Source organism: Hyperoodon ampullatus (assembly GCF_949752795.1).
Source record: "Hyperoodon ampullatus genome assembly, chromosome: 4".
Lineage (NCBI taxonomy): Eukaryota > Metazoa > Chordata > Mammalia > Artiodactyla > Ziphiidae > Hyperoodon > Hyperoodon ampullatus.
In genome coordinates, this window is record NC_136917.1 from 60,300,471 (window position 1) to 60,324,743 (window position 24,273).

At 45.4% G+C, this 24,273-nt stretch overlaps 1 protein-coding gene across 2 annotated transcripts in view; it reads left to right on the forward strand.

The window, feature by feature from the left end:
- Window positions 1-24,273, forward strand: part of KLHL3 (kelch like family member 3) — a gene marked incomplete at both ends in the record, with an annotated part of 118,259 nt that overhangs the window by 47,168 nt on the left and 46,818 nt on the right. For both annotated transcript variants that reach the window (XM_079702357.1, XM_079702356.1), the window contains 2 exons: window positions 1,028-1,149; window positions 10,652-10,814. In XM_079702357.1, coding sequence (XP_079558483.1) covers window positions 1,028-1,149; window positions 10,652-10,814 — 285 coding nt within the window. The remainder of the gene's footprint in view (window positions 1-1,027; window positions 1,150-10,651; window positions 10,815-24,273) is intronic.

A 24,273-nucleotide genomic window follows, 5' to 3' on the forward strand; every position in this document is an offset into this window, starting at 1 on the left:
TAAAACCTTTCAGGGGTGCTACTCTTAGGATAAAGTGCAAACTCATTTGCATGGTTTGCTGGACTCTGCAAGTCCTGGCCCCTATCTGCCTCTCCAGCCTCCTTCCTCTCACTGTCACCCCACGTACCAGCCGTGCTGCCCTCTCACTGTTCCCCACATTTATTCTTTTGGCACTTTTCTATCTTTGCACTGATGATTCCTGCATCCAGCTCGTCCTTCCTCACCTCTGCTGCATGTGGAATACCCAGCTCAAATGTGACCTCCTATTAGGATGCCTTCCTGGATTCCCCAGACAGGGTTTGTTGCTCTATCGTCTGCATACTTGGGATTCAGTACACCATAGTGATTACAAGTGTGGGGCTCTAGAGTCAGACTCCCTGCTTTCAATCCCAGCCCTGGCCCCTTCCTAGATGTGTGACTGTAGGCAAAATGAATTACCTACACTCTTGTGCCTCAGTTTCTTCATCTGTAATATGGGGATGATACTAATAACACTCATAGGTTGTTGATTAAAATAGGCAACAGTTTAAAGTGCTTAGCACAGTGCTTGGCCATAGTTAGCACTCAATAATTGTTTTTTTAAGAAATTGTTGTTCTACTGGTACTTTGCATATACCTCTATTAAGCTCTTATCATCTCATATATTTTTATATATCTGCCCTACTAGAACAGGTGCTCCTTCTTGAGGACAGGTGCATATCTCATTCACTTTCCCTGGCCCCTGTGAACAAGTTTGCAGTAACTTGGTTGAATGCTTTATCACGTGTAGATTTGCTTTCAGAGTGGAAATGGATAACAGATAGAGTGGGGAATGCTTGAAATTGGGTTTGTGGATGATCACAGACCCAGAGTTGTTGTGACCTTGATGTCAGCTGGTCTATCTTCCTCTGTGCATGAGCCCTTCTGCTGCCTCCGGGAGCACAGACAGTGCTGTTATGTTGCCAAGACAGGGCAGGAGGCCATGTGAAAGTTAAGCACACCCTAGGCACCAAGTTCATGTCCATTTTGTTTTTGTTTTGAACTGTAGGTGACATGTCTGAGAGTAAAGCCAAGAAGATAGAAATCAAGGATGTGGATGGGCAGACCCTGAGTAAGCTGATTGACTACATCTATACGGCCGAGATTGAGGTGACTGAAGAGAACGTCCAGGTAAACTCAGCTCCAACTAATAGCTCAGTGTATTGTATATTCAGGGCCCACTGTTTTTTTTTTGTGTGTGTGGTACACGGGCCTCTCACTGTTGTGGCCTCTCCCATTGCGGAGCACAGGCTCTGGACGCGCAGGCTCAGCGGCCATGGCTCACGGGCCCAGCCGCTCCACGGCATGTGGGATCTTCCCGGACCAGGGCACGAACCCGTGTCCCCTGCATCAGCAGGCGGACTCTCAACCACTGCGCCACCAGGGAAGCCCCTGGGCCCACTGTTTTACATCATCACTTCATTTAACCCTCACAACAACTCAGTTGGTAACTGGAGAGGAAACTGAAGCTCCAGAGAGAGTAGGTGACTTGCCCTGGGTTACATGGCCAGGGTGAACGACCGTCAAACTCCTGTCTGCCTGACCATGGGACCCACTTTCTTAACCACTAGGCCAAAATCCCTCTGAATGAGCTTGGGCTCCAGAGCAGAAAGTCTTTTTTTTTTTTTTTTTTTTTTTTTTTTTTTTTTTTTTGTGGTACGCGGGCCTCTCACTGTTGTGGCCTCTCCCGTTGCGGAGCACAGGCTCCGGATGCGCAGGCTCAGCAGCCATGGCTCACGGGCCCAGCCGCTCCGCGGCATATGGGATCCTCCCAAACCGGGGCACGAACCCGTATCCCCTGCATCGGCAGGCGGACTCTCAACCACTGCGCCACCAGGGAGGCCCCAGAGCAGAAAGTCTTTAACTCATGCTGGTTTAAAGTGTTGGTGAAGGAAGAATTAGAAGCCTGGGTGACCTCTCTTCTCCTCAGTCATTATCTCATCTCAGGGATTTTGAGTATTGGCTTGTGAGGCTGTTAAAAGTTTTTCTTGTCTCACCGTTCGTCAGCGAAATGCCTCTGAGCCTGTGGAGGTGCCAAGCACCAGGCTTGAGTGTCAGTAGGGGCATGTTGCGTTGAGACATGTTGTCTGTGCCTTTTCCTCCTTTCGCCGCCCTGCCCTCATCCCAAACCATCTGGAGGCTTGAAAGAGGAGCCAGCGAAGACACTGCTTCACCCAAAGGTGTGGATCTTTACTGTGGGGACGTGAGACATCAGCGTCATGCTTCAGAAGGGAAGATGGTTGAGGGTGTGGCCCATGGTGGAACCCTATGAATCACCAGGCCAAACACAGACGCAGGATACACTACTTCTTGTCATTAAGGATTTTACTATTTAATTAAAGTAATGGAAATTGTATGGGATATGGAGGTTTTTTCTTCCTTTTTTTTTTAAAGCAAAATTTCACCTTATTTAGGTGAATAGGCCAATATCTCTCTGGTGACCAAAATACCTATTTCCCTTATCCAGACCACCATCCCCTTTTCTAGGAATGAGGTATTTGGGAGGCCGAATTGATAATCATGTATTGATTCCATTTGGCCCAGATGTTTGAGTGCCTCTTACATGCCAGACACTTTATTGGGCACTGTGTTTGTACCAGTGAGCAGAGGTCATTCCATTGTCTGCTTTCATGGAATTTGTGGTCTAGGGGTGAAGATGGACACTCATCAAATAAGCACACAAGTAATGTTTATGCACAAATTGTGATAAGTCCTTTGAAGGAAAGGAACAATTTGGATGAAGGAGGGAATCTAGGAAGGGCTCTTTCAGGAGATAAGATTTGAGCTGAGGACTGCAGGATGAGTGGAAGTTAGCTTGGTGTGGTGAAGGGTACTCTGCTGGGGGTGTCAGGGCCCAGGCAGACTGAGGGTCTGAGGCACCGTGCATTTGGGCCTGCAGAGCCTGCCCCAAGGTACAGACTGCTTTTGTCTCTGGCCCCTAGACAGACTTTTGGGTGGCATAGTTTCTACAGTGATCTGGTATAATTCTCCCCTGCCCTTTTAAAATTGAGGTTTATTTTATACACAGTAAAATGCATAGCCATTCCATAATTTCTGGTCTTTCCCATCCAGAGTGGAGTGGGCGAGGTCATGGTTACATACTAGGTCTAGCAGCAGAATTTAAACAGCTGAATGACTTTTGGGCAGTAACAGTAAGTGCAAAGTAATTTAGTATAAAATATGTATAGGGCATGTATGGAAAAAAATTTTTTAATGGGTGATAGTGATTTCAAATCACCATGACATTTAAATTCATTTAGGTACTTTTGAGACTGATATAAATATTGAGATTCACAAAATGCCAGAAATTACATCCTTTCAACTCTAATGAATAATGCTAGATGTCAACCTAAAAATATGCAGGGGTAAATAATTTTTAAAAATCTTGCATTAGGGTATATCAGTAACTCATTAATCATACAGTGTGGTAGGCAGAATAGTAGCCCCCAAAGATGTTCGTGTCCTAACCCCTGGAATTTTGTGGATATGTTAGGTTGAATGTCAGAGGAATTAATATTGCAGATGGAATTAATGTTGCTAATCAGCTGAACATGTGATGGGAGATTAGCTTGGATTATCCAGGTGGGCTCAGTGTAATAGCTAGGGGTATTTAAATTGAAGAGGGAGGTGGAATGAGAGAACTAGAGCGATGTGACCTGGCAAGGATTCAGTTTGATGTTTCTGGCCTTGAAGATAAGGAATGTGGGTGCCTCTAGAAGCCTGAAGGGCAAGGAAACGTATTCTCCCTCAGAACCTCCAGAAGGAACTCACCTCTGCTGACACCTTGATTTTAGCCTGGTGAAACCCATTTAGGGCTTCTGACTTCCAGATGTTAGAAAATAAATTTGTTTGTTGTTTTAGGTCACTAAAACAAAACAAAAACAAACAAACTTAAAGCACTGTTTAGGGGAGATTGTAGAATTGTAGAATTGGACCCAGCTTTTTTCTCCCTTTTCTACATGTGTTTATTTAATAACCTTTTCTTCCCTGTAAAGTACAAAGTGTCTACAAGCTTAGATAGTTAGAAGATGTTCCATTCTGGATCCTTTTTGCCTGGCTGGGTATTTATCTTTGCAACTTTGGTCTAACCCAGTGGTGGTCTCTACAGCACCAGTTACCTTAAGGCAGGTAGCAACAGATAGCGTAATCGGAGGACTCTGGAGAAAATGGCGTCACCATTACTTTTAAAAACTACTTTGTAGGGGTCGGGGGGAGGGAGCCAGCGTGAAGACGTGCAGCTTCAGAGGGCATGCAGAACTAAAGATGAGGCAGGAATCAAGTCTGAATGGAGCCCTGGGTCCAGGCCTCAGTTGTTGTTTTTTTGTGGTACACGGGCCTCTCACTGCTGCGGCCTCTCCTGTCGCGGAGCACAGGCTCCGGACGCGCTGGCTCAGCAGCCATGGCTCACGGGCCAAGCCGCTCCGCGGCACGCGGGACTCCCCCGGACCGGGGCACGAACCCGCGTCCCCTGCATCGGCAGGCGGACTCCCAACCACTGAGCCACCAGGGAAGCCCCAGGCCTCAGTTTTGATGTTCATTTACACAGTACTCTTATTCTTGCCTTTTCCCACTGCAGGGGGTCAGTCTTCTGACTGTAAAGTGAGGGCATGGGACTCAGTGACCTCTGATCAGAGAAGACTCTTACTCTGCCAGCCTCTGGTTTGTTCTGCTTCCTTCCTACTAGAGCTTCTCTGATACCCTCCCTGACATCCTGCCTCAAGGATAAGTTTTCTCATCTGTAAAACAGGAATCATAATAGTACCCATTCTGTAGGGTGGTCATGAGTTAGACTGTCTGCCTTCAAACCTTGACTCCACCATTTTCTAGCTGTGTGGCCCCAAGAAGGCCCTTAACCTCTCTGTGCCTCAGTATTCTTGTCTGTATTATGGGCATAATAATTGTACTTAACCTCATAGGGTTGGCGTGAGGGTTAAGTGAATTACTATAGGTAAAGCACTTAGAGGAGTGCCACCCTGTGCCAACAGACAGTATGGGCACAGAGAGCACTGTGAACACAGAAGCTTTTTCATCAAGGAGCACATAGTCTGAAGGTGGAGACAGGTGTCCAGGCAAATGCGTGCCCTCCAGTGTGGTAGGGGCCAGGGTGGAGGTACCCAGGAAGCAGGCAATGGTCATCACCCCCTTGATGAGGATGGTCAGGGCAGGCCTCACTGAGGAAGTGTTGTGTGTGCTGGGTCTTGAAAGAAGGTCTGGGCGGTCAGGCCTGCCTCCTCTTCCACCTGTCTGTGTCCCTACTGGTGTGTGAGCCCCTGGAGGGGCCTGTTGCGTTCATTTGTATGTGGGAGTAGGGAGGGGGCTGCATGTGCAGGGGCTCCCCTGAGGAGCACAATGTGGAACCTTCAGGAAACTGCATTGTTTGGAATCAGTCAGATATATGAACTATTTTCTTTTTTCTCCCTCACTTTAAACTATGGTTTGGTCAGGGGTGACCTTGGGGGAAAACAAAATAAAGAAAGTTGAGAAGAGAAGGTTTAGATCAAAATGTGGTTGCTTCTTACTGCTGTGATGTACCTGCTGAGAGTTGCTCACAAGCTGTTTATGAGGAAGTGTGTGTTGAGGATTTGGTGCACTGAGGCGGTGAGCATGGAGGCATCTGGGGAAACAAGGGTCAGAGACTTGGGGCTTGGTTAAGTGACTGGAAGATGATGCCCTAAATCTCTTCCCAGCCACACATACCTTGGAGAGTCTGAGCTGCCCGCCTGTGGTGGAGGTAACAAGTCGTAACTGTTACTTATTGATACTCATTGTAAGCCAAGCATGTGTTGATTATTTCACATGCATTATTTCATTTAATTATCGTAACCACCACTGGAAGGTTCTACTATGATTCTTCTCTTACAGTCGAAGGAACTGATGCTCCAAGGGGTTAAGTGGGTAGTACCCACGGTCACACAGGTAGTAAGTGGTGGAGTTGGGGTTTGAATCCAGCTCTCTCCAGCTCACTGTGCCCTGTTGATGTGGTCAACTCGAGTTTCTTGTTAAATGAATGATCAGAATCTTGACTTCAGCTCATAATAATTAATAATAATAAAAACCAGTTTAACTGACGAATTCCTATGCAGCAAACACTGGGTTAGCTGCTTTAAATGTATTATCTCATTTGAGCCCAACAACAAGCCTTTAAGGCAGTACTATTATTTTCATTTTACTGTTGAGGAGTCAGAGGTACAGAGAGGTTAAGTAATTTGCCTTTAGTCACATGGCTGGTAAGTGGAGAAGTCAATATTCTAAGTGACACTATACTTCAATAAAAAAATTTAAAAAGTATTCTAAGTGACACATTTAATCACAGTACTGTTTTGCTAGCTCTCCTGTTCATCTATCTGTACACCTCTCTCTCTCTCTCTCTCTCTCTCCCTTTCTTCTTTCTCTCAGTAGATTTTTATTTAGCACTATTTCTGTGCCAGGCCTCATGCTTGGTGCTGGCAGAGGCAGGCCCCCTGCTGTGTGGTGTGGGCAGAGGCCCTGGGCAGCCTTGCCACCTGGCCCTCTGGCTGGTACCCTCCCTCTGTGCATGGCCCTGCCTCTCTGAAATTCCAGGAGTAGGTGCATTCTGAGGCAGGGCATTTCCTTTTGTTTTTGTTAAAGGAAACAAACTCTGTGACGGGATATCCTCTGCTGTGTTTTCATGTTATCCGAGGGAGAGGAACAAAAACAAAACAGTGCCTGCATGTGAAAAATGGAGGGAAGCCATTTGCAAGCTGGAGGGGAACCTGTAAACTCTGCTGAGGGTCATTCCAGGGCCTGTTTTCCCAGAATCAAAATGCTGAGACGGCGAGAGGCAAGCTGAAAGCTTTTAACCCAGGGTCGTCTTCTCTTCCTGCAGCTATTCCAGCCAAACTGCTCCTTCTCAGGTCTCAACCTCCTTCCAGGGGCCAAGCAGCACGGCCCTAGTGATTCCACCAGGACAGTCTTGTTTCCAAGCTGAGGACCTGAGCTTGGCCTCTTGTTCCTAATCTTGTTACTGCTGCCGCTTGAGGGAGTCGAGTTGCAGGCAAGATAAGAGAAGAGGAAATCCTCTTTTAGCCCTTGTTGTGGGAGAGGGAAGCAAAGACCACCTCCTGGAAGTTTTTCGCTCTCTTTTCTTTTGCAGCCTCTGGGGATTTGTGTTGGCTCGCCTTGTGTGCAGCCCCCAGAGCCCTACTGGATCAGGCCCCCGTTTATCCCTGAGACTCAGCATTTGAGCAGTGATACATACAGTTTAGAGGCTGGAGCCTCTAAACCCTCCTCAGCATTCTGAATCCCTTTGCTTTTCTTCATGCCTTCCTGTATGAAGCAAGTGGATTGCAGCATAAGATCAAAGAGAAGGGAGGGAAGGGCCAATTAGAGAAACCACCAGCCCCACTCATTTTGGGAAGTCACCTTGGGAATGCTTTCAGGCAGAAGTGGACCCAAAGAGGATGGGAGGAGGGTGTGTGGAGAGGTGGAAAGCCTGATCATTTTTGTCTGCTAAGTGGGTTTTGTGAACAGTAGGGAAGTTGAAAGCTGTGTGGGTAGCTCTATCCAGGGAGGTTCTAAAAACTGAAAGTATAACCTAAGGAATGTGTTCAGAAAGTATTTATTATTTCGTTTCTTTGGATGGTTGTCATGAGCTTGAAAAATTAAGCCCCAAACTGTGCGGCTGTCTTTGTGGGGAAGAAAAGGGCAGGGAGGCGGAGGAGACGTGTGTCCCTGGCGTGATGGCATCTTGGCTTGGCGGGGATGCAATCTGGGGGCGGATTGGACTCTCAGAAATTCCTCCTCTGCAGACCTAAAAGACTGCTGTCCATTTCGGCCTCTAATCACACCTGACCTTTGGGGGCTTGCCACGCCCGAAGTAGGGTGTGTGCTGGACAGCATAGGATTACTCCTCTCCACCAGTGTTTCTTAGTGTAACTGGATACAAGTTTCTGGTCTCTGGGGTGAACAACCAGCCCAGTTTGCCCAGGAGTGAGGGCTCTCCTGGGACACAGGACTTTGAGTGCTAAAACTGGCAAAGTTTCAGCAAACCAGGATGGTTGGTCAACCTATGGCCCTAACTCTAGGCTTTATAGCTGGTGCTGGTCAGGGCAGGTGTCATGGAGGTCATTTGGGGGTTTGGAACACGACTTTCCATTCCTGGCAAGAATGGTTAATGGTTCTCCACTTAACTCTCAGGGAGAGACTAATCTGGTCCTGGAATCTGTTTGGCTAGGCTGAGCAAGCTCACAGGTTAATTGAGTTCCCCAGTTTATGGCTGCTCCGTGGGGACGTGGCTGTCTAGTGGGGATGGAGCTCAGGTGGTCAGATTTGGAGCCTGGCTATGTTCACTTATGGTCTCAAAGTCTCCAGAACGGGTGATCTTATCTTTTTCCTTCTCTGGAATGAATCAGTGGTTCAGAAAATACCAAGGACAGGATGGTAATTTACTGCTGTATTGCTGGGGACATAGGGTAGTGGAAGAGAGAGGGCAGAGGAAGGAGAGAGGAGATGTTTTCTAGAATTTGGCTATCGTGAGGGAGAGGTTTAAGCCTGCAGGTAGGAAGAGCTTCCCTTTGAGAGCAGGCTTTTAAGCTTGGGAGCAGGACCACTGTTAGTGGATGCTCTTGGTGGCATCTGTGTGTGGTCAGGAATGAGGAAGGGTGGCTAACTGCCCCAGTTTTTGCACTGAAAGTCCTGTGTCCTGGGAAACTCTTCGGTCCGGGGCAAACCTGGATGGCTGGTTACCCTAGTGGTGGGACAAGGCCCAAGAATGGGCAGTGGGGCAGAGATTTTGGCCTTAGCCCATGGAGGTGAGGAGAGCTAGAGATGAGGCTCAGAGCTGTTTTGGGAGACAATCAACCTCCAGAATTTAAATCACTCAAACAAACAAACAAACAAAAAACTTTTGTAGTGCCCTGAGTCAAGAAATCAAATGCATTAGCAGCCCTTGTCTTCCTGGGCAAGCCCATGTGGATGGGAATACCTGGAGTCTGGCTGGCCCAGACACTCTCCCTGAGAGTCAGGGGGGCAGCTGAGAGCAAAGGCCCAGGACACGGGGGTTGTTTTGGGGTGAAATGGATGCTGGGGGTCCCTGAGTGATGCAGTCTCAAGCCAAACTGTTCTGCTCTGATTTTTTTTTTTCTGAATTTCGTTTTGTTAAGTCACTCTCAGAACATCTACCCCTCCCACAGGGTCGGGGAGGGAGGGGTAGCAGAGCTGGTGTCAAGAAGGACTCTGGCAATGATCATGGTTTTTGATCTGAGGGCAGGATTCGGCAGCTGTGGCAAAGTCCTAGAGAGCTTGACCAGGGTTGACAGTCTGAGCACCCATCTGGCCTGTTCAAGCTAGTCTTCCCTGGCTTTTAGGAAAAACACATGTACACACACCTGAGCAGGAACTATTTCTGTCTTCCAGGATATGGTATAAATACTCATGTGTCTCATGACCTTTTAAAAGGAAAGTTAGCTCTCCTTTTGCTGAGAATGTACTCAGAAATGTTCTTTATTATTTATCTGTTGGATGGGAGAGTAGAGTGTGTCTTTTGAGTCCCAGTGGATTTGGGGATGATGCTCTTGTTCCAGTAGATGATAAACTGTAAGATCGGAGGTCTGATTTCTCTTGCTTACCTACCACTGAATCACAAAGGCTGGCCCACAGGTGTTCAGTAATTAAATGGTGAATGAGCTTGTGAACAAGTCAGTAAAGACCTCTGAGTGAAGACAGTAGCTAAAGGCTGTAGGGCAGTGGTTCTCAAACTTGGCTATACATTAGAAGCACCTGGGGAACTTTAGCAATATCTCACTGTCCAGGCTACACCCCATTCCTATTAAGTTGAATCTTTGGGGGTGAGACCCAGGCATCAGTATTTTAAAAATTCTCCAGGTGATTCTCCAGGTAGGAGGACCAATTTGTCTTAACTTGGGCTGCTGTAACAAAATACCACAGAGTGGATGGCTTACACAGCAGAAATTAATTTTCTCACAGTGTTAGAAGTTAGAAGTACAAGATCAGGGTTCCAGCTGATTGAGTTTCTGGTGAGGGCTTTCTTGCTTGCAGAAGGCCACCTTCTCCTTGTGTCCTTGCATGGTAGAGAGAGAGAGAATTCTGGTATCTATTTCTCTTCTTATAAGGGCACCAGCCCTGCTGGATTAGGGCCCCACCCTTCTGACCGCGTTTAACCTATCTTCAAATACTGCCCAAATTTGGGGTTAAGGATTCAACGTATAAACTTTTGCGGGGGACACAAACACTCAGCCTATAAGGGTCTTGTTACTCAAAGTGTGGTTTATGGACAAGCAGCTGCAAGCATATCCTGGGTACTCATTCAAAATGGAGGCTCTTGGGCCCCACCCTAAAGCTACTGAGTCAGAATCTGCATGTTAATAAGATCCCAAGGGGAATTCATATACACATTAGCCACTGGGAGGCACTGCTGGGCTGTAGGGAGACAGAGAATCTGTTGGTGCTTAGGGTCCATGAAGTGGAGAGTAGTGGGGACTAAGGGTGGGCTTGCCTCAAAGTCTAGGCCGAGAAGTTTGGACTTACTTGGGCAGGTAGTGGAGAGCTGTGCAAAGACCTTGAGCTTGGGTGTGGTCTGATTAGAACACTGCTTTGGGGAGATGAGACCCTGGCGGTGGGATCCTGCAAGTCAGAATGTCACCTTCTCTTCCAGGTGCTGCTCCCAGCAGCCAGCTTGCTGCAGCTCATGGATGTTCGCCAGAACTGCTGTGACTTCCTGCAGTCTCAATTGCATCCCACCAATTGCCTGGGTATCCGCGCGTTTGCAGACGTGCACACCTGTACCGACCTCCTGCAGCAGGCCAACGCTTATGCAGGTAATGGGGAGCGGGGTGGCTGTACCTCTCTGAGCTTGTGGATTTAATAACCTGGTCTGTGGTGGACTCCTCAAAGATGATGAGAAGTGCGCTCTGCTATGCACAAGTTATAATTTAGTCAGGGAGACAAGACACAGGTGGAAAGATAATTAACAATAGAACAGTTCAGCTCATTGCCAAGTGGAATGTGATTAATTGTTGGATGAATGGTACAGACAGTGATTTTCACGAGAGAAGAGGAAGGAGATCTGAGAAGGTTTCGTAGGGAAGAGTAATTTGAGCTAGGTCTTGAAATAAATCTTTGTCATTTAGGAAAATTTCTATTTTGATCAATGTGTTCTATGACCACGATTTGGAAAAGTCAAATACTATTGCAAGGCTTATAATGATAAGTAAGAGTCTCCTGCTCTGCTTTTCCACATGAAGTCTTGCTCTCTAGAGCCACTCACTTGCAATTCTAAAAGAATTAAAATACATGTGCTGATTTAGCTAAAAGCTGATTTGTCTGATATTTACCTCTATTTACCTAAATAAAATGTTTGTACCACTATTTTTGGATTTACTAGTTTTAGATGTTATCTGTTGACTTCTCACAGGAGAATAATTGTGCTTTCATAGACGTCCCCCTCATATACATACACTGTTGCCCTCTCTTTATTCTTCTAACATCATTTCTACAGCTGAGATGTTATAATTAGTTTTTTATCAGAAAACTTTTTATTCAGTAAGGCAGTTAATAAAATGCTTTTTCTTTTACACAGTCACTGCTACAACCGCTAACTCTTGTAAGACAGATACACTGAACAGTCTTCTCAGTATATCAGATAATCTGTTGAGTCCATTTTATTTTTCTTGGCGACATTCTCCCTGCTAGAGCTTGTCATCTTGCTATTTTAATGGGGTTTTTGGAGGGAGTAGTGATGAACATGAATGTTCAGCCCACCATGTTTAGCTGGAAAGAAGTCTTCATTGGTATTTATTTCAGCTTGAGGATGAAGGTCATGAGTGACCTAGGAAACAGATCTGGTCATATGAATCAATAGATTCAGTCACGGCCACCTCCTCCCTTGCAGTAAAGCCTCTCATTCTTCCCCCTGCCCAAACAACCGCCAGCGTCGCTGCTGTCTGTTCTGTGTCTCTTGTCCAGCTAATGTCTGGAAGTTAACTGAGGACCTGCTGGCTGCTCACTGGCCAGCTCCCTGTGCTGTGTTAGCCCCTTGATCCACAAGTCAACAAGCATTTCTTCTGTTCTTCAGCATCCTTTTTTGCTCTCATCAAGCCCCAGACCCCAGGAGCCTACACAGACTCTCATTTCTTCCCGAGGTCTGTTTCTGAGGACATAAACGGGACCAGTTGTTAGGATGATGTCAGTGATGATGATTTTTGTGAAGGATATTCCCCAGTCACCCCAATTCTGAATTCCTCTGACTCTTCCTGGCCCTAATCCTTGACTCTCCTGTTTCTCTGCTGTCCCTCCTGTGTCTGCCTTTCCCAGCGTTGTACCCCACTTCCTTTCTGTTCTCAGGGAGCCGTCGCTAGTCCAGCCCTCTCTAGTCCAGCCACTTTCTTGAGGGATGTGTTCAGACTTTGCTTCAGCAGGAGCTGAGGGCGTGGCCCAGGCCCAGGTCAGCGTGTGGACATCTGCTGGTGCAGTGGCAAAGGGAGAGTGCTTAGACGCCAGAAGGTCTCTGTCTCTCTTCCTGGTCTCCCCTCCCCAGCCCTCTCCTTCTATAGAGTGCATGTGCTTACATGCACACAGCAGGTATCACATCCTTTTGTAGTTGGCTTACAAGGTCATCTGAGGTTTGGGCCGTGTACCGAACCCCACCTTTAACAAAGCCTCCCAGGTTCTTCTGACTTGGCTCTCCCCTACTTTCAAAATCTGTGTTTTCTCCCTTTGCCCTTTTCACTGTCTGATGGTGAGACTCACCTGTGGGAGAGTGGGGAGGATGCAGTTGGGAACATATCGTGGTCTTGGTGCTCCTGGGTCCTGATCTGGGCATGGTGATTGAGGTCTGCAGCATTGTGGGTGTGTGTAGGCAGTGTCCTGGTGAATTACTTTTAGCTAGCGTTTACTGAGCTCTACTTTGGGTCACGTTCTAGGCTAAGCATTTTATGTGCATTTAATGCATACAACATCTGAGGAAACTAAGGCACAGAGGGGCGAAGTAATTTGTTGAGGTCATCTGGAAGAGACAGAGACAGGATTCAAACCCAGACAGTGTTTACTCCAGAGCCATGTTTTTTTTTGTTTTTTTTTTGCAGTATGCGGGCCTCTCGCTGCTGTCGCCTCTCCCGTTGCGGAGCACAGGCTCCAGACGCGCAGGCCCAGAAGCCATGGCTCATGGGCCCAGCCGCTCCGCGGCATGTGGGATCTTCCCGGACCAGGGCACGAACCCACGTCCCCTGCATCAGCAGGCGGACTCTCAACCACTGCGCCACCAGGGAAGCCCCAGAGCCACGTTTTTAATTGCTGCATTCTGTGGCTTCCAGACCCAGTTTGGACGTAGGGTGGCTCTGTGAATCAGTAACTGTGGAGTGTTGGTGGCTAGAGCTGGCATTTTCCATTGGAAGTGTGAGCCTCGAAGTCTGTGCCATGCAGTTACCAAATCCCAACAACCAAGCAGTGTAGACAGACGGCCAGCTGTCTCTGCTAGACGTGGGGTGTTTAGTCATCTTGGGGTGGAGAAGTGAGACGTGGATATCTTCTCTTCCCCCTTGGGAGGCCGCCTCCCAGGAGCACGTGGAGGCAGCCCCCTCACTGCATGTGTGAGTCCTCCTCCTTTCCCTGTCTCGGTCAGCGTGACCTAGGGCTGAGAGCCTTCTGCCTGTTGTTCAGGCCTTCTGTGGAGCCTGGGACCAGCTCCTGGACAGTTTTCTTTGCAGCTGTCAGCTGTGCGCAGCAGGGAAAATAAAAATCATATTTTTAAGGTAGTGTGGTAACGCAGAGGTTGATAAGACCATGATGAGAAGACAGAAGAAGCAGTGTGAAGGTAAGACTTCACACGGTGCAGTGCTTAGAGAAGGAAATAAAAAATGATTATCTGGGCTTCCCTGGTGGCGCAGTGGTTGAGAGTCCGCCTGCCGATGCAGGGGACACGGGTTCGTGCCCCGGTCCGGGAAGATCCCACATGCCGTGGAGCGGCTAGGCCCGTGAGCCATGGCCGCTGAGCCTGCGTGTCCGGAGCCTGTGCTCCGCAGCGGGAGAGGCCACAGCAGTGAGAGGCCCGCGTACTGCAAAAAAAATAAAATAAAATAAAATTATTATCTGTGCTCACTCCCTCGCACCCACCCACTGCTGTGGGCCTGCTTTGTGTCTTTGATCTTGCACCTATTGACTTGAGATGGAACCTGGCGGCTCTGCCATTGCTGCCTGCTGAGACAGAGCAACCACCTCGTCCCATTTTAACTGTGGGGGTGTGGGTACTGGCCAGAGTCACACACAAGGGGCAGTGTCAGGCCCTGCGGTCACAGGCTTCCCTGGCCTGCCGATGCCTCGAGTTAGGAGGTATTTTAGCCCACAGACTACGAGGAGACCCTCCAGATCAGAACCAGGGGTCACACCAGCCAACACTTTGGAGCTGAGTGGCCCTAGGCCTGTTTTCTTCTCTCTCTGATGGGGGTAGTTCATCCTGCCTTGTTTCCAGGATGGTTTCGGGGTTGGGGGGACAGGGAGGAGAGCCCCCTGCAGAAGTAGGTGCCACCCAGGGCCGTGCTCTGGAGCCTCCTTGCCACTCACGCCGTCTGTAGGAAGAGAGCCTCAGAGCTGGGACCTGGTGGAGAGATGGGACTCCTCGGGTCACCACCACTGCCCCTGCTGCAGACTGCGTGTACTTTGGGGGAGGAGGACCATTCCAGAGCTTCTGACTGTGGTTCCTCTGTATGCAGATACACAGCTGGGTATGTCCTGCTTCCCCCTCTTCCCTAGTCTCTGGCCAGCTGGCCTCTGCCTTCACCTGTCCATAGCCCCAAGCTGTGCCTCAATTCTGTTCCTCTTCCTTCTCTAAGGTGAGCTTTCTTTTTCTGTTTTTATTATTATTGCTATTGTTATTGCTATCTTAATACAAAACCACCTGTGATTATTACAGAAGCAGCCGACAGGCAGAAAGAGCAGGAAAAGCGCCACAATCCTACCCAGAGGGAGTCACGGGCAGCGCCCTGGTATATAGCTTTCCCAGTCTTTTTCATTCCACGTGTATGTTTTCCAGCCTAAAAAAATCTTAGCAGTATATTCTGAACAACTTTCCATATTAGCAGACATATTTCTATACCATTATTTTAAAACTTTAGAGAATGCATTCAATAAAAGCAACTTGTACCCATGATAAAAGTTTCAAATAGGACACAAAGTATAAAATGCTCAGCTTATCTTCTCCCAGCCCCTCTTAAGGGAGCAGGGGACTCTCTTGGGTATCCTTACAAAATATGTATATATTATGCTTTTTAACTTACACAAATAGAAGCCTTCTGTACTCATTATACTTAAAATTTTTTTTTTTTTTTTTTTACTTAATACAATATCTTGGAGTTCTTCGCAGACCCTTGTGTATGGCTACATCTTACTGTTTTTGTCTACTGCATCATAGGGATGAACTGTAATGAACTACAATTCATTTAACTAGTCCTCTCTTGATGAACATTAATGTTACCAGCTTTTTTCTTTTACATAAAATACTTTAGCAAGAATTATTTTATGTAATATTTTGGAGTAAACTTGCTGCTTTGTAAGTAATAGTGAGCTTGTACCTGTAGAGTACCATCTTAGCAGCATAAAGTACCTGAAAGAGAGTGAGCATTAAAAAAAGATAATGCCAAATTGCTCTCTAAAAGAGGAACTACTTTTAAGGTCGATGATGGCCTTCTGATAAGTCTTCATACCCCTGGCAAAGGTGGACACAGCATGGCTCTGCCAGGCTGGAGCACGACCTCTTTCCACCCTATTTGATTTCCTGTTTGGAATGGGCCTTTTTCTTCCTGCTGTGGCAGTCCCTTCTGCTTCCTCTGGGTCCAGTTTCCCCTTCAGGGTTATGCCCCCAGATTTTTGCTGTGATATATATTATTCTGGGCTGGGGGAGGGTGAGCCCCATAGTTAGAAGCTGACTGCTTAGACCCTTGCCCCCAGCTGATGGTATCATAGTTCTCCTGGGTAACTGGGAAAAGGATCCTAGTGTTTTGCACAGCCTGTTTCTTTTTCTTTTTAAAAAAATTTTTATGGGAGTATAGTTGCTTTACAATCTTGTGTTTCTACTGTACAGCAAAGTGAATCAGCTATACGTATACTCATATCCCCTCTTTTTTGGATTTCCTTCCTACTTAGGTCACCACAGAGCATTGAGTAGAGGTCCCTGTGCTATACAGCAGGTTCTCATTAGTTATCTATTTTATACATAGTATCAATAGTGTATATATGTCAATCCCAATCTCCCAATTCATCCCACCCCCTCCCCCTTGGTATCCATACGTTTGTTCTCTACGTCTGTGTCTCTATTTCTGATTTGTAAATAAGATTGTCTATACCAATTTTTTCAGATTCCAAGTATGCATTAATATACAATATTTGTTTTTCTCTTTCTGACTGACTTCATTCTGTATGACAGTCTCTAGGTCCATCCACGTCTCTACAAGTGACCCAATTTCGTTCCTTTTTTATAGTTGCGTGATATTGCATTGTATATATATGTACCACATCTTCTTTATCCATTTCTCTGTCAATGGACATTTAGGTTGTTTCCATGTCCTGGCTATTATAAATAGTACTGCAATGAACACTGGGGTGCATGTGTCTTTTTGAATTATGGTTTTCTCTGGGTATATGCCCAGTTGTGGGATTGCTGGGTTGTATGGTAATTCTATTTTTAGCTTTTTAAGGAAGCTCCATACTGTTTGCCACAATGGCTGTATCAGTTTACATTCCCACCAACAGTGAAAGAAGGTTCCTTTTTCTCCACACCCTCTCCAGCATTTATTGTTTGTAGATTTTGTGATGATGGCCATTCTGACCAGTGTGAGGTGATATCTCATTGTAGTTTTGATTTGCATTTCTCTAATAATTAGTGATGTTGAGCATCTTTTCATGTGCCTCTTGGCCATCTGTATGTCTTCTTTGGAGAAATGTCTATTTGGATCTTATGCCCATGTTTTGATTGGGTTGCTTGTTTTTTTGATATTGAACTGCATGAGCTGTTTGTATATTTTTGGAGATTAATCCTTTGTCACTTGCTTCATTTGCAAATATTTTCTCCCATTCTGAAGGTTGTCTTTTCATCTTGTTTATGGTTTCCTTTGCTGTGCAAAAGCTTTTAAGTTTAATTAAAGCTCCCATTTGTTTATTTTTGTTTTTATTCTCATTCCTCTAGGAGGTGGGTCAAAAAAGATCTTGCTGCAATTTATGTCAAAGAGTGTTCTGCCTGTGTTTTCCTCTAAGAGTTTTATAGTGTCTGGCCTTCCATTTAGGTCTTTAATCCATTTTGAGTTTATTTTTGTGTGTGGTGTTAGGGAGTGTTCTAATTTCATTCTTTTACATGTAGCTGTTCAGTTTTCCCAGCGCCACTTATTGAAGAGGCTGTCTTTGCTGCATTGTATATTCTGGCCTCCTTTGTCATAAATTAGGTGACCATATGTGTGTGGGTTTATCTCTGGACTTTCTATCCTGTTCCATTGATCTATATTTTTGTTTTTGTGCCAGTACCATATTGTCTTGATTACTGTAGCTTTGTAGTATAGTCTGAAGTCAGGGAGCCTGATTCTTCCAGCTCTGTTTTCCTTTCTCAAGATTGCTTTGGCTATTGGGAGTCTTTTGTGTTTCCATACAAATTGTAAAATTTTTTGTTCTAGTTCTGTGAAAAATGCCATTGGTAATTTGATAGGGATTGCATTGAATCTGAAGATTGCTTTGGGTGGTGTAGTCATTTTCACAGTATTGATTCTTCCAATTCAAGAACATGGTATATCTCGCCGTCTGTTTGTGTCGTCTTTGATTTCTTTCATCAGTATCTTATAGTTTTCTGCATACAGGTCTTTTGTCTCCCTAGGTAGGTTTATTCCTAGGTATTTTAGTCTTTTTGTTGCAGTGGTAAATGGGATTGTTTCCTTAATTTGTGTTTCTGATCTTTTGTTGTTATTGTATAAGAATGCAGGAGATTTCTGTGTATTTTGTATCCTGCGACTTCTTATATCTCACTGTTATTCTTTCCAGGGACTGCTTAATATTTAACTTCAGAGGCTTGGGCCCAGGTTTATGGGGACTTTGTTGTTTGGTAATTGGATGGCCATGCACTGGACCATCAGCAGAGCTGGTTGGGAGGGATATTAATGGGACCCTGTTAATGAAATGGCAATTAAAATTCTTTGGACATTTTGTTCACATCAGTCTGCCAAAGCTGAGCTGAAACCCTCCAGCCATGGGATGGAAAAGCCATCGAATTTCACGTGTTTGTGGAGAGAAATGGCCTTTTTTTCGATTGATGGAGTCATTTGAGACCATGGAATGAAGTAATTAAACTAAGGGCAGCAAAAAACTTTGACAAAGCATTTTAAAACACATGAACCTCTGACTCACTGAGGGTCATCTTGTGAAATTGCTGCCTCCAACTTGGCATCCTAAAGTAATAATGGTGGTGATGATCATGGTGGGAGTTTCTACCGTTTCTGAACACTTGCAAGGTGCCAGGCATGGTGCTACACACTTCATAACTATAAGTGGCCACATAACTATCAGAAGTAGTTATTACTTTCCCAACTTATAGATGAAGAAATGGAAACCCCAGAGAAGTTTAGTAACTTGCTCCAGATCACATAGTTTGTGAGTGGCAATGCCAAGATTCATGATGAGGCTGTCTGTCTCCAGGGCCTGTGCTCTGAGCCCACTGTTTATTTTCACATCTTCCCAGGCCAGTTCAGCCTCTCTGTCCATGGTGGTTGCCTCACTCCTACCTCTGCTTCTACCTTGAAGGTGCCAAGGGCATTAGTGCAGACACAGGTATTTTTTGTTGTTGTTCTCCTTGTTGGAATTTTAGGAAACTTCCCTGTTCCTTCCATACTCTGGAGAACAGGAAACTTTTTTGTGTTGAATCAGTAGCACTGATAACTGGGTAGTTTTGATATAGCCCTTTGCTCTGTGTGTGTGTGATAGAGAGGAAGGGGAGGTACAACATATATACTTCTGGAATTAGGTGGACATGGAAAGAGAGATTGTATCCCACCATCCCAGGGAGAGTGGAGTCAGTGAAATTTAGAGTCTGAGGGCTGGTGGTCATGACCCCTTGTGGGAAGAGGTCAAGGTAGATCTGTGTTACTTCTCTGTGGGAGCTGAGCCTTCTCCCTGGAGCAAGGAAACTGTGGGCCCTGAAAGCCAAATATTGATTCAAGAAAGCTTACCTCTGCCCTCCCAAAATAGGATAATGGAGAGAGAAATTTAAATCAGCTGTTTTCTTTTTTTTTACCCTGCTAAAGTGTTTTGATTCTGTTTGTGTGTCCACCTGTGTCAGCCATTCTTTCCTGGGGGCATGATCAGTGGTTCCATTCAGAGGCACTCATACCTTTTTTTCTGGGGCCACTGGCCCTGGAATAACTGGATTCATTTCGTCTCTGCAGGTCAAAGAAGTCATAGATGGGTTATTGTCTGGGCTTGTAGTTTAGATGAACCTGATCAAAGGCTTAGGTTTATTTCATCCCATCAAGAGGGAGGAATGGACTTGGGACTTGCTTGAGAGGTTGCCTGAGCCCTAGGCAGTCCTGAAGAATGGACAAGGAAGCACAGTAATTGCAGAGCTCAATATCTGCAGACATTGTCCTGGACACTGAGGATTCACATTCACACAGACAGACTCAAATAAGACAGACCCTACCCTAATGGGACTCATAGTCCCAGTATGAGAGGAAGACCTCAGGTGGTAAGACAGGTTGACTAGCAGTATGAAAATTTTAATTTCCTATTTGGGTGGCTTTGGGAACACAGAAGAATATCACAGCATCTAGCCTGGAAGACAGGTGGATTAGAGAAAGATTTCAATCCAAGGGTTGGGTCTGAGATTTGAATCCAGGTCTGATGCCAAAATGTTTAGAACACTACTACTCTAAGATGCTTTTTTAAAGAAATATCTTTAGATTCCTGTTTCTTTCTTTCTCTGCAGTATCCCTAAGAGGGATTCTTAGGGTACTCTGATGTCTATATTGAATTTTACCAAAATGGCCTGCTCAGGACAAGTTTTTATTATCTTGAGGACTATAATACTTAACAGAATGTTTGTTATTATATTCAGACAGCCTTAATTTCAAAACCTGGCTCTACCACTTTACTGCCGTATGATACTAAGCTCATAACTTAGGCTTTCCAAGCCTCCATTTCTCCATCTGTAAAATGGAGATATTGATATTCACTTCAGCTGGGCTTTTAGAAGATACAAGTGACATAATATATGTAAAATACTTAGTACAGTGTTAGCTGTTTTTAGGAAAAGCCATTAACTTTCTCCAGGCCTACTTCCTTGAAAAGACCCAATTATGCCCCCTTTCCTAGGAATGTGCCACCCAATTTCCTCATCCTTTCAACATTGGGAAGATATGTGTGTGTTGCTTGCCAGGGAAAGGATTTGCAGTTGTCTGGTGCCCCTCCCCTTCTCCAAAATTTCTCATCCAAATGGACAGGAACAGATCCATTAATGTTTCATTAATCAAAACTTGGATTTTTAAATTTTTTTTTGGAGAAGGAAGGCTTTATTATTATTTGCAGCAAGTAGGGAGAACCCTGGAAATCTTTCCCAAAGCAGTGTTTCCAAAACTTGGATTTTTAAAATATTTATAATAATACTTTTTATTTGAGTACAGAGGGGAAGTAAAGAACCATGTTTTAATCCTGAAATTCTAGACTTACATATTTGTGATCAAACAGTATCTATAAATTTGTATTCTGCATTTTCTCTTAATGTTACGATTTTTTGTTTTTATTATAATCTCTTAAATCATGTTTTCCCTCTTTATATTCCATAAGCAAAAAATTAGTCAAATGAAGAGAAAAATTAAATACCTAATGACTTAAACAACTCACTATTTCCATTCCAAAACTTGGATCCTAAACAGTGTTTGCTACTTATAGTGAAGCCTGGTTAATTGGGACTCTCAGTCAGAATGGTTAATTAATTGACTTTTTTTTTTTCCTGTTTACACTCCTCCCTAAAGGAAAAGAAAGCAAAAAGACAAGAAAAGTTAGAGTTTATTTTGGAGAGTCCCCCTTCAAGCGGCTAGCCCATGGTTGAAAGATACTATGCCCTGCATATTTCACCCATCCCCCAAGATTGAGCCTTGCCTGCCTTTCCTGCATCTCTGGGAGCCTGGCACAGGATGCTCTATACATATGTGTTAGATGAATGAAGACACAGCCTAGCCTCTAGCTAGACTGAGCTATTGCTGTTCTCTAGTCATGCTCTGAATTTGCCTGCTTTTATTTAACTTGGAGTGCCTCTCCCAGTCATGGCCCTGTGGACTTTGGGTTGAAGTTGCTGGTGCCTCGTTTTACCCTTTTGTAAGCCAGTGGCCTCCTTGTAGGCATCGGCTCTGCTTTCTTCATTTTTGAAGAAACACTGTATTTGGCACATCATGTATGAACAGTTATTGAGCACTTACAATGGTCTCAGGAAATGTGAGTTACGTATATTTGCTTATCTAATGCCCATAACACCTCTATGAAATAGGTGCTATTATTCGCTCTATTTAATAGATGAGAATACTGAAGCCTTCAGTATTCTCATCTGAAGAAATTGAGTAACTTATGTCACTAGAAAGTTTGTGGAACTCAATGGAATAAAGTGGGTCTCTTCAGACCTTTGAGGTCCACAGCCTTACCTGCAGGACCTGCAGTCTCAAAGGATGACTCTGATGCTGTGGAAACGCTTCTCTGTTGGAGAGCAGTGCTGCCCACAGAACTGGACTTCATGACTCAGGAACATGGGCGCATAATATTCCTCCTTCATTTCTAAAGAGTTTCTTAGAGATCTCAAAATGGGCTAATACATATTCTCATTTTTGAACTTCAAAACAACCTGGAGACTGAGGTCAGGCATTACCATCCCATTTTATGATTCATGAAGCCAAAGCCTGGAAAGAAGTGACAGTAAGAGGTGGAGCTGGGACTTGAACCCAGGTCTTCTGATTGTTAGTTTGTCACTACATTCTCCCTTAATACATTCACAGCAAAGCAAAACAAATTTTAAAAAATCTCCAAACAAACAAACAAACAAGTGTTAAAGGTAGAAGCTGATTCTCAGGGCGGTATCTTCTGGTAGCATAGTGGGTTCTTTCCAGGAAGAGGCTGGGAAGAATGCTGACTTGAGTACAAAGTCTTCTGGGGAACTCCTGTCTCCCAGGAAATTGAGTTAGCCAGAGCATCCTGTTCCTGTTTTTTCTATCCTGTTGTGTCTTGAGTGTTGCTAACAGAAAGGGGGCTCTGGTCCCCAGACTCTGGGCCCTGTGTCCTCAGACCAAAGGGGAAAGGGAAGGAGTTTTTGTCTGGGCCCCTTCTTTGTGTCCTCCTGCTCATGCCTCGCAAACCTCCTGGATCTCGGGGTGCCAGCCCTGGGTGAGAAGCTCCTGCCCAATACCTCCCTTGTTGCCTCCTCCCCACCAGATGCTCCTTCCTGGGAGGATTTCTGAAGGTTTTCAGTGGGAGGTTCCTGATGGGCAAATAAGCAGCTGACTTCAGAGAGAAGGGACCCAGATTCACATCCTGCAATGCCCCAGAGTGTGAGAGATGGGGAGGTGTGGGGGGGGCTGACTACTTCCTGCCTTGGTTTATGTTTGAGGACTTCTGGTTTGTTCACCAAGTCACCTAGGATACACATCACTGCACTTCTATTTTCCTCCTTTTCAAAACCCAAGCTCTTCTACTTTTGGCTTTCTGAGCTCTGAGGAAGAATTCCTTACAGCTCAGAATTTTACTTTCTCACCTCCTCCTGTTCTTTTCACTCCTCCAAATGCTAGGTTTTTCAGTCAACCAAAGATAAAGGTGGGAAGACCAGGTATGGCTCTGGGCCACCGGGATGTAGGCACTGGTTTGCCTGACTCACCTGCTGAGCTCAGCCAAGGCTGGTCCACAGAGCCTCCCTGTCCTATACTTTGTCAGTTTTCTCTCTGCTGTTTCTTGGGTGTTGCCAACACATTGGGAGACTCTGGTCCTAAGACTTCTTGGGCTAGAAAGAGTGTATAGGGAGAATCCTGTTACTTTCCAAGCCTCCGGGCCAAGAATGAATTCCCATTGTCCAAAGAAAATTGTTTACTTGCTTTTATTTAAAAATCTTTAGGAACGGACACTTTAAAAATGACTATCTAGTCTTAAATATTCCCATAGTTAGGGAGGTGTTTTGAATGTCATACTTAAAATCTATGCTTTAACTAAAGGCTTTTTTCTGTTGACATATAGAGAAGTAAGACCAGCTTCTTACGTTTTGACAGCTGCTTCCATTTGTAAAAGATCTGACTTTTAAATTTGTCTTGTCTTGTACAAGCATCCCTGAGCCTCAGGATGGGTGAGCTTTAACTGTGGTTTCAGTTATATCATTAGGCTGGTGGGAAGCAAGTGGGGAGCCCTTTTTGTCCAGTGAAAGATGGAAAAGATTATTTATAACTCAGTCATTGAGAGTAAAGTATTAACATTTAGGGAATATGGATGAAGGCATACGGGAATTCTTTGGATCTGAAATTCTTACAACATAAAAAGTTAAAGATGAGTTTTGCAAGAAATTATTTAAACCTTAAGTTCTTCATTTGTTTGGTTTTTAAGAAGTTGATGAGTGTGATTAGCATGCTCTGATTTTCCTTTTCATTGTGCAGCTGCGGCAGAGTTGATGTTTCAGCAGCCTCCCAGGCTGGAGGGACTCAGAATCTCACTCCAGGGGCCAGCCAGGCCAAGTGGGGGGTGGGGAGCTTCTGGAATTATCCAAGAAGCTCTCAGGGCAGAGCGGGGCCACCACAGAAGGAAGGGGAGAGGCCTGGAGGGCAAGGAGCACAGATGCTCCTGGGGCGATGGTGCAGGGTTATGAGAACCGAGGAAGGAGCAAAGTCTGGGGCAAATGACAAAGGACGCTGTGACCTCCAGAGCCTGCTACACCAGGAATTGTCAGCCCTTGGGCTGGTTCACCTTGAAGGAGCTTGCAAAACACGTTCTCAATTCCTCTCTCATCAGAGCATGGGAGGGAGTGAGACGTGGTTTTTACCTCCATTGTACAGATGGGGATAATGAGACCCAGGGAGGTGATGCCATTGGCTCAAAGACACAACTCATAAATGACAAAGCCGGGACGTGAATCTAGGTCCTTCTTTCTGAAGTGCATGCTCTTTCACTGGCAAATGCCTCTGTAATAGCAGGATGGTGGCCTGGGCAAATGTCAGGGTAGGAATTGTCCTTGGCATTTCCCTTGTGTGGTCCTTGGGCCTGTGAGTTTTATCTTGTTCTAGTTGTCCCCGAACT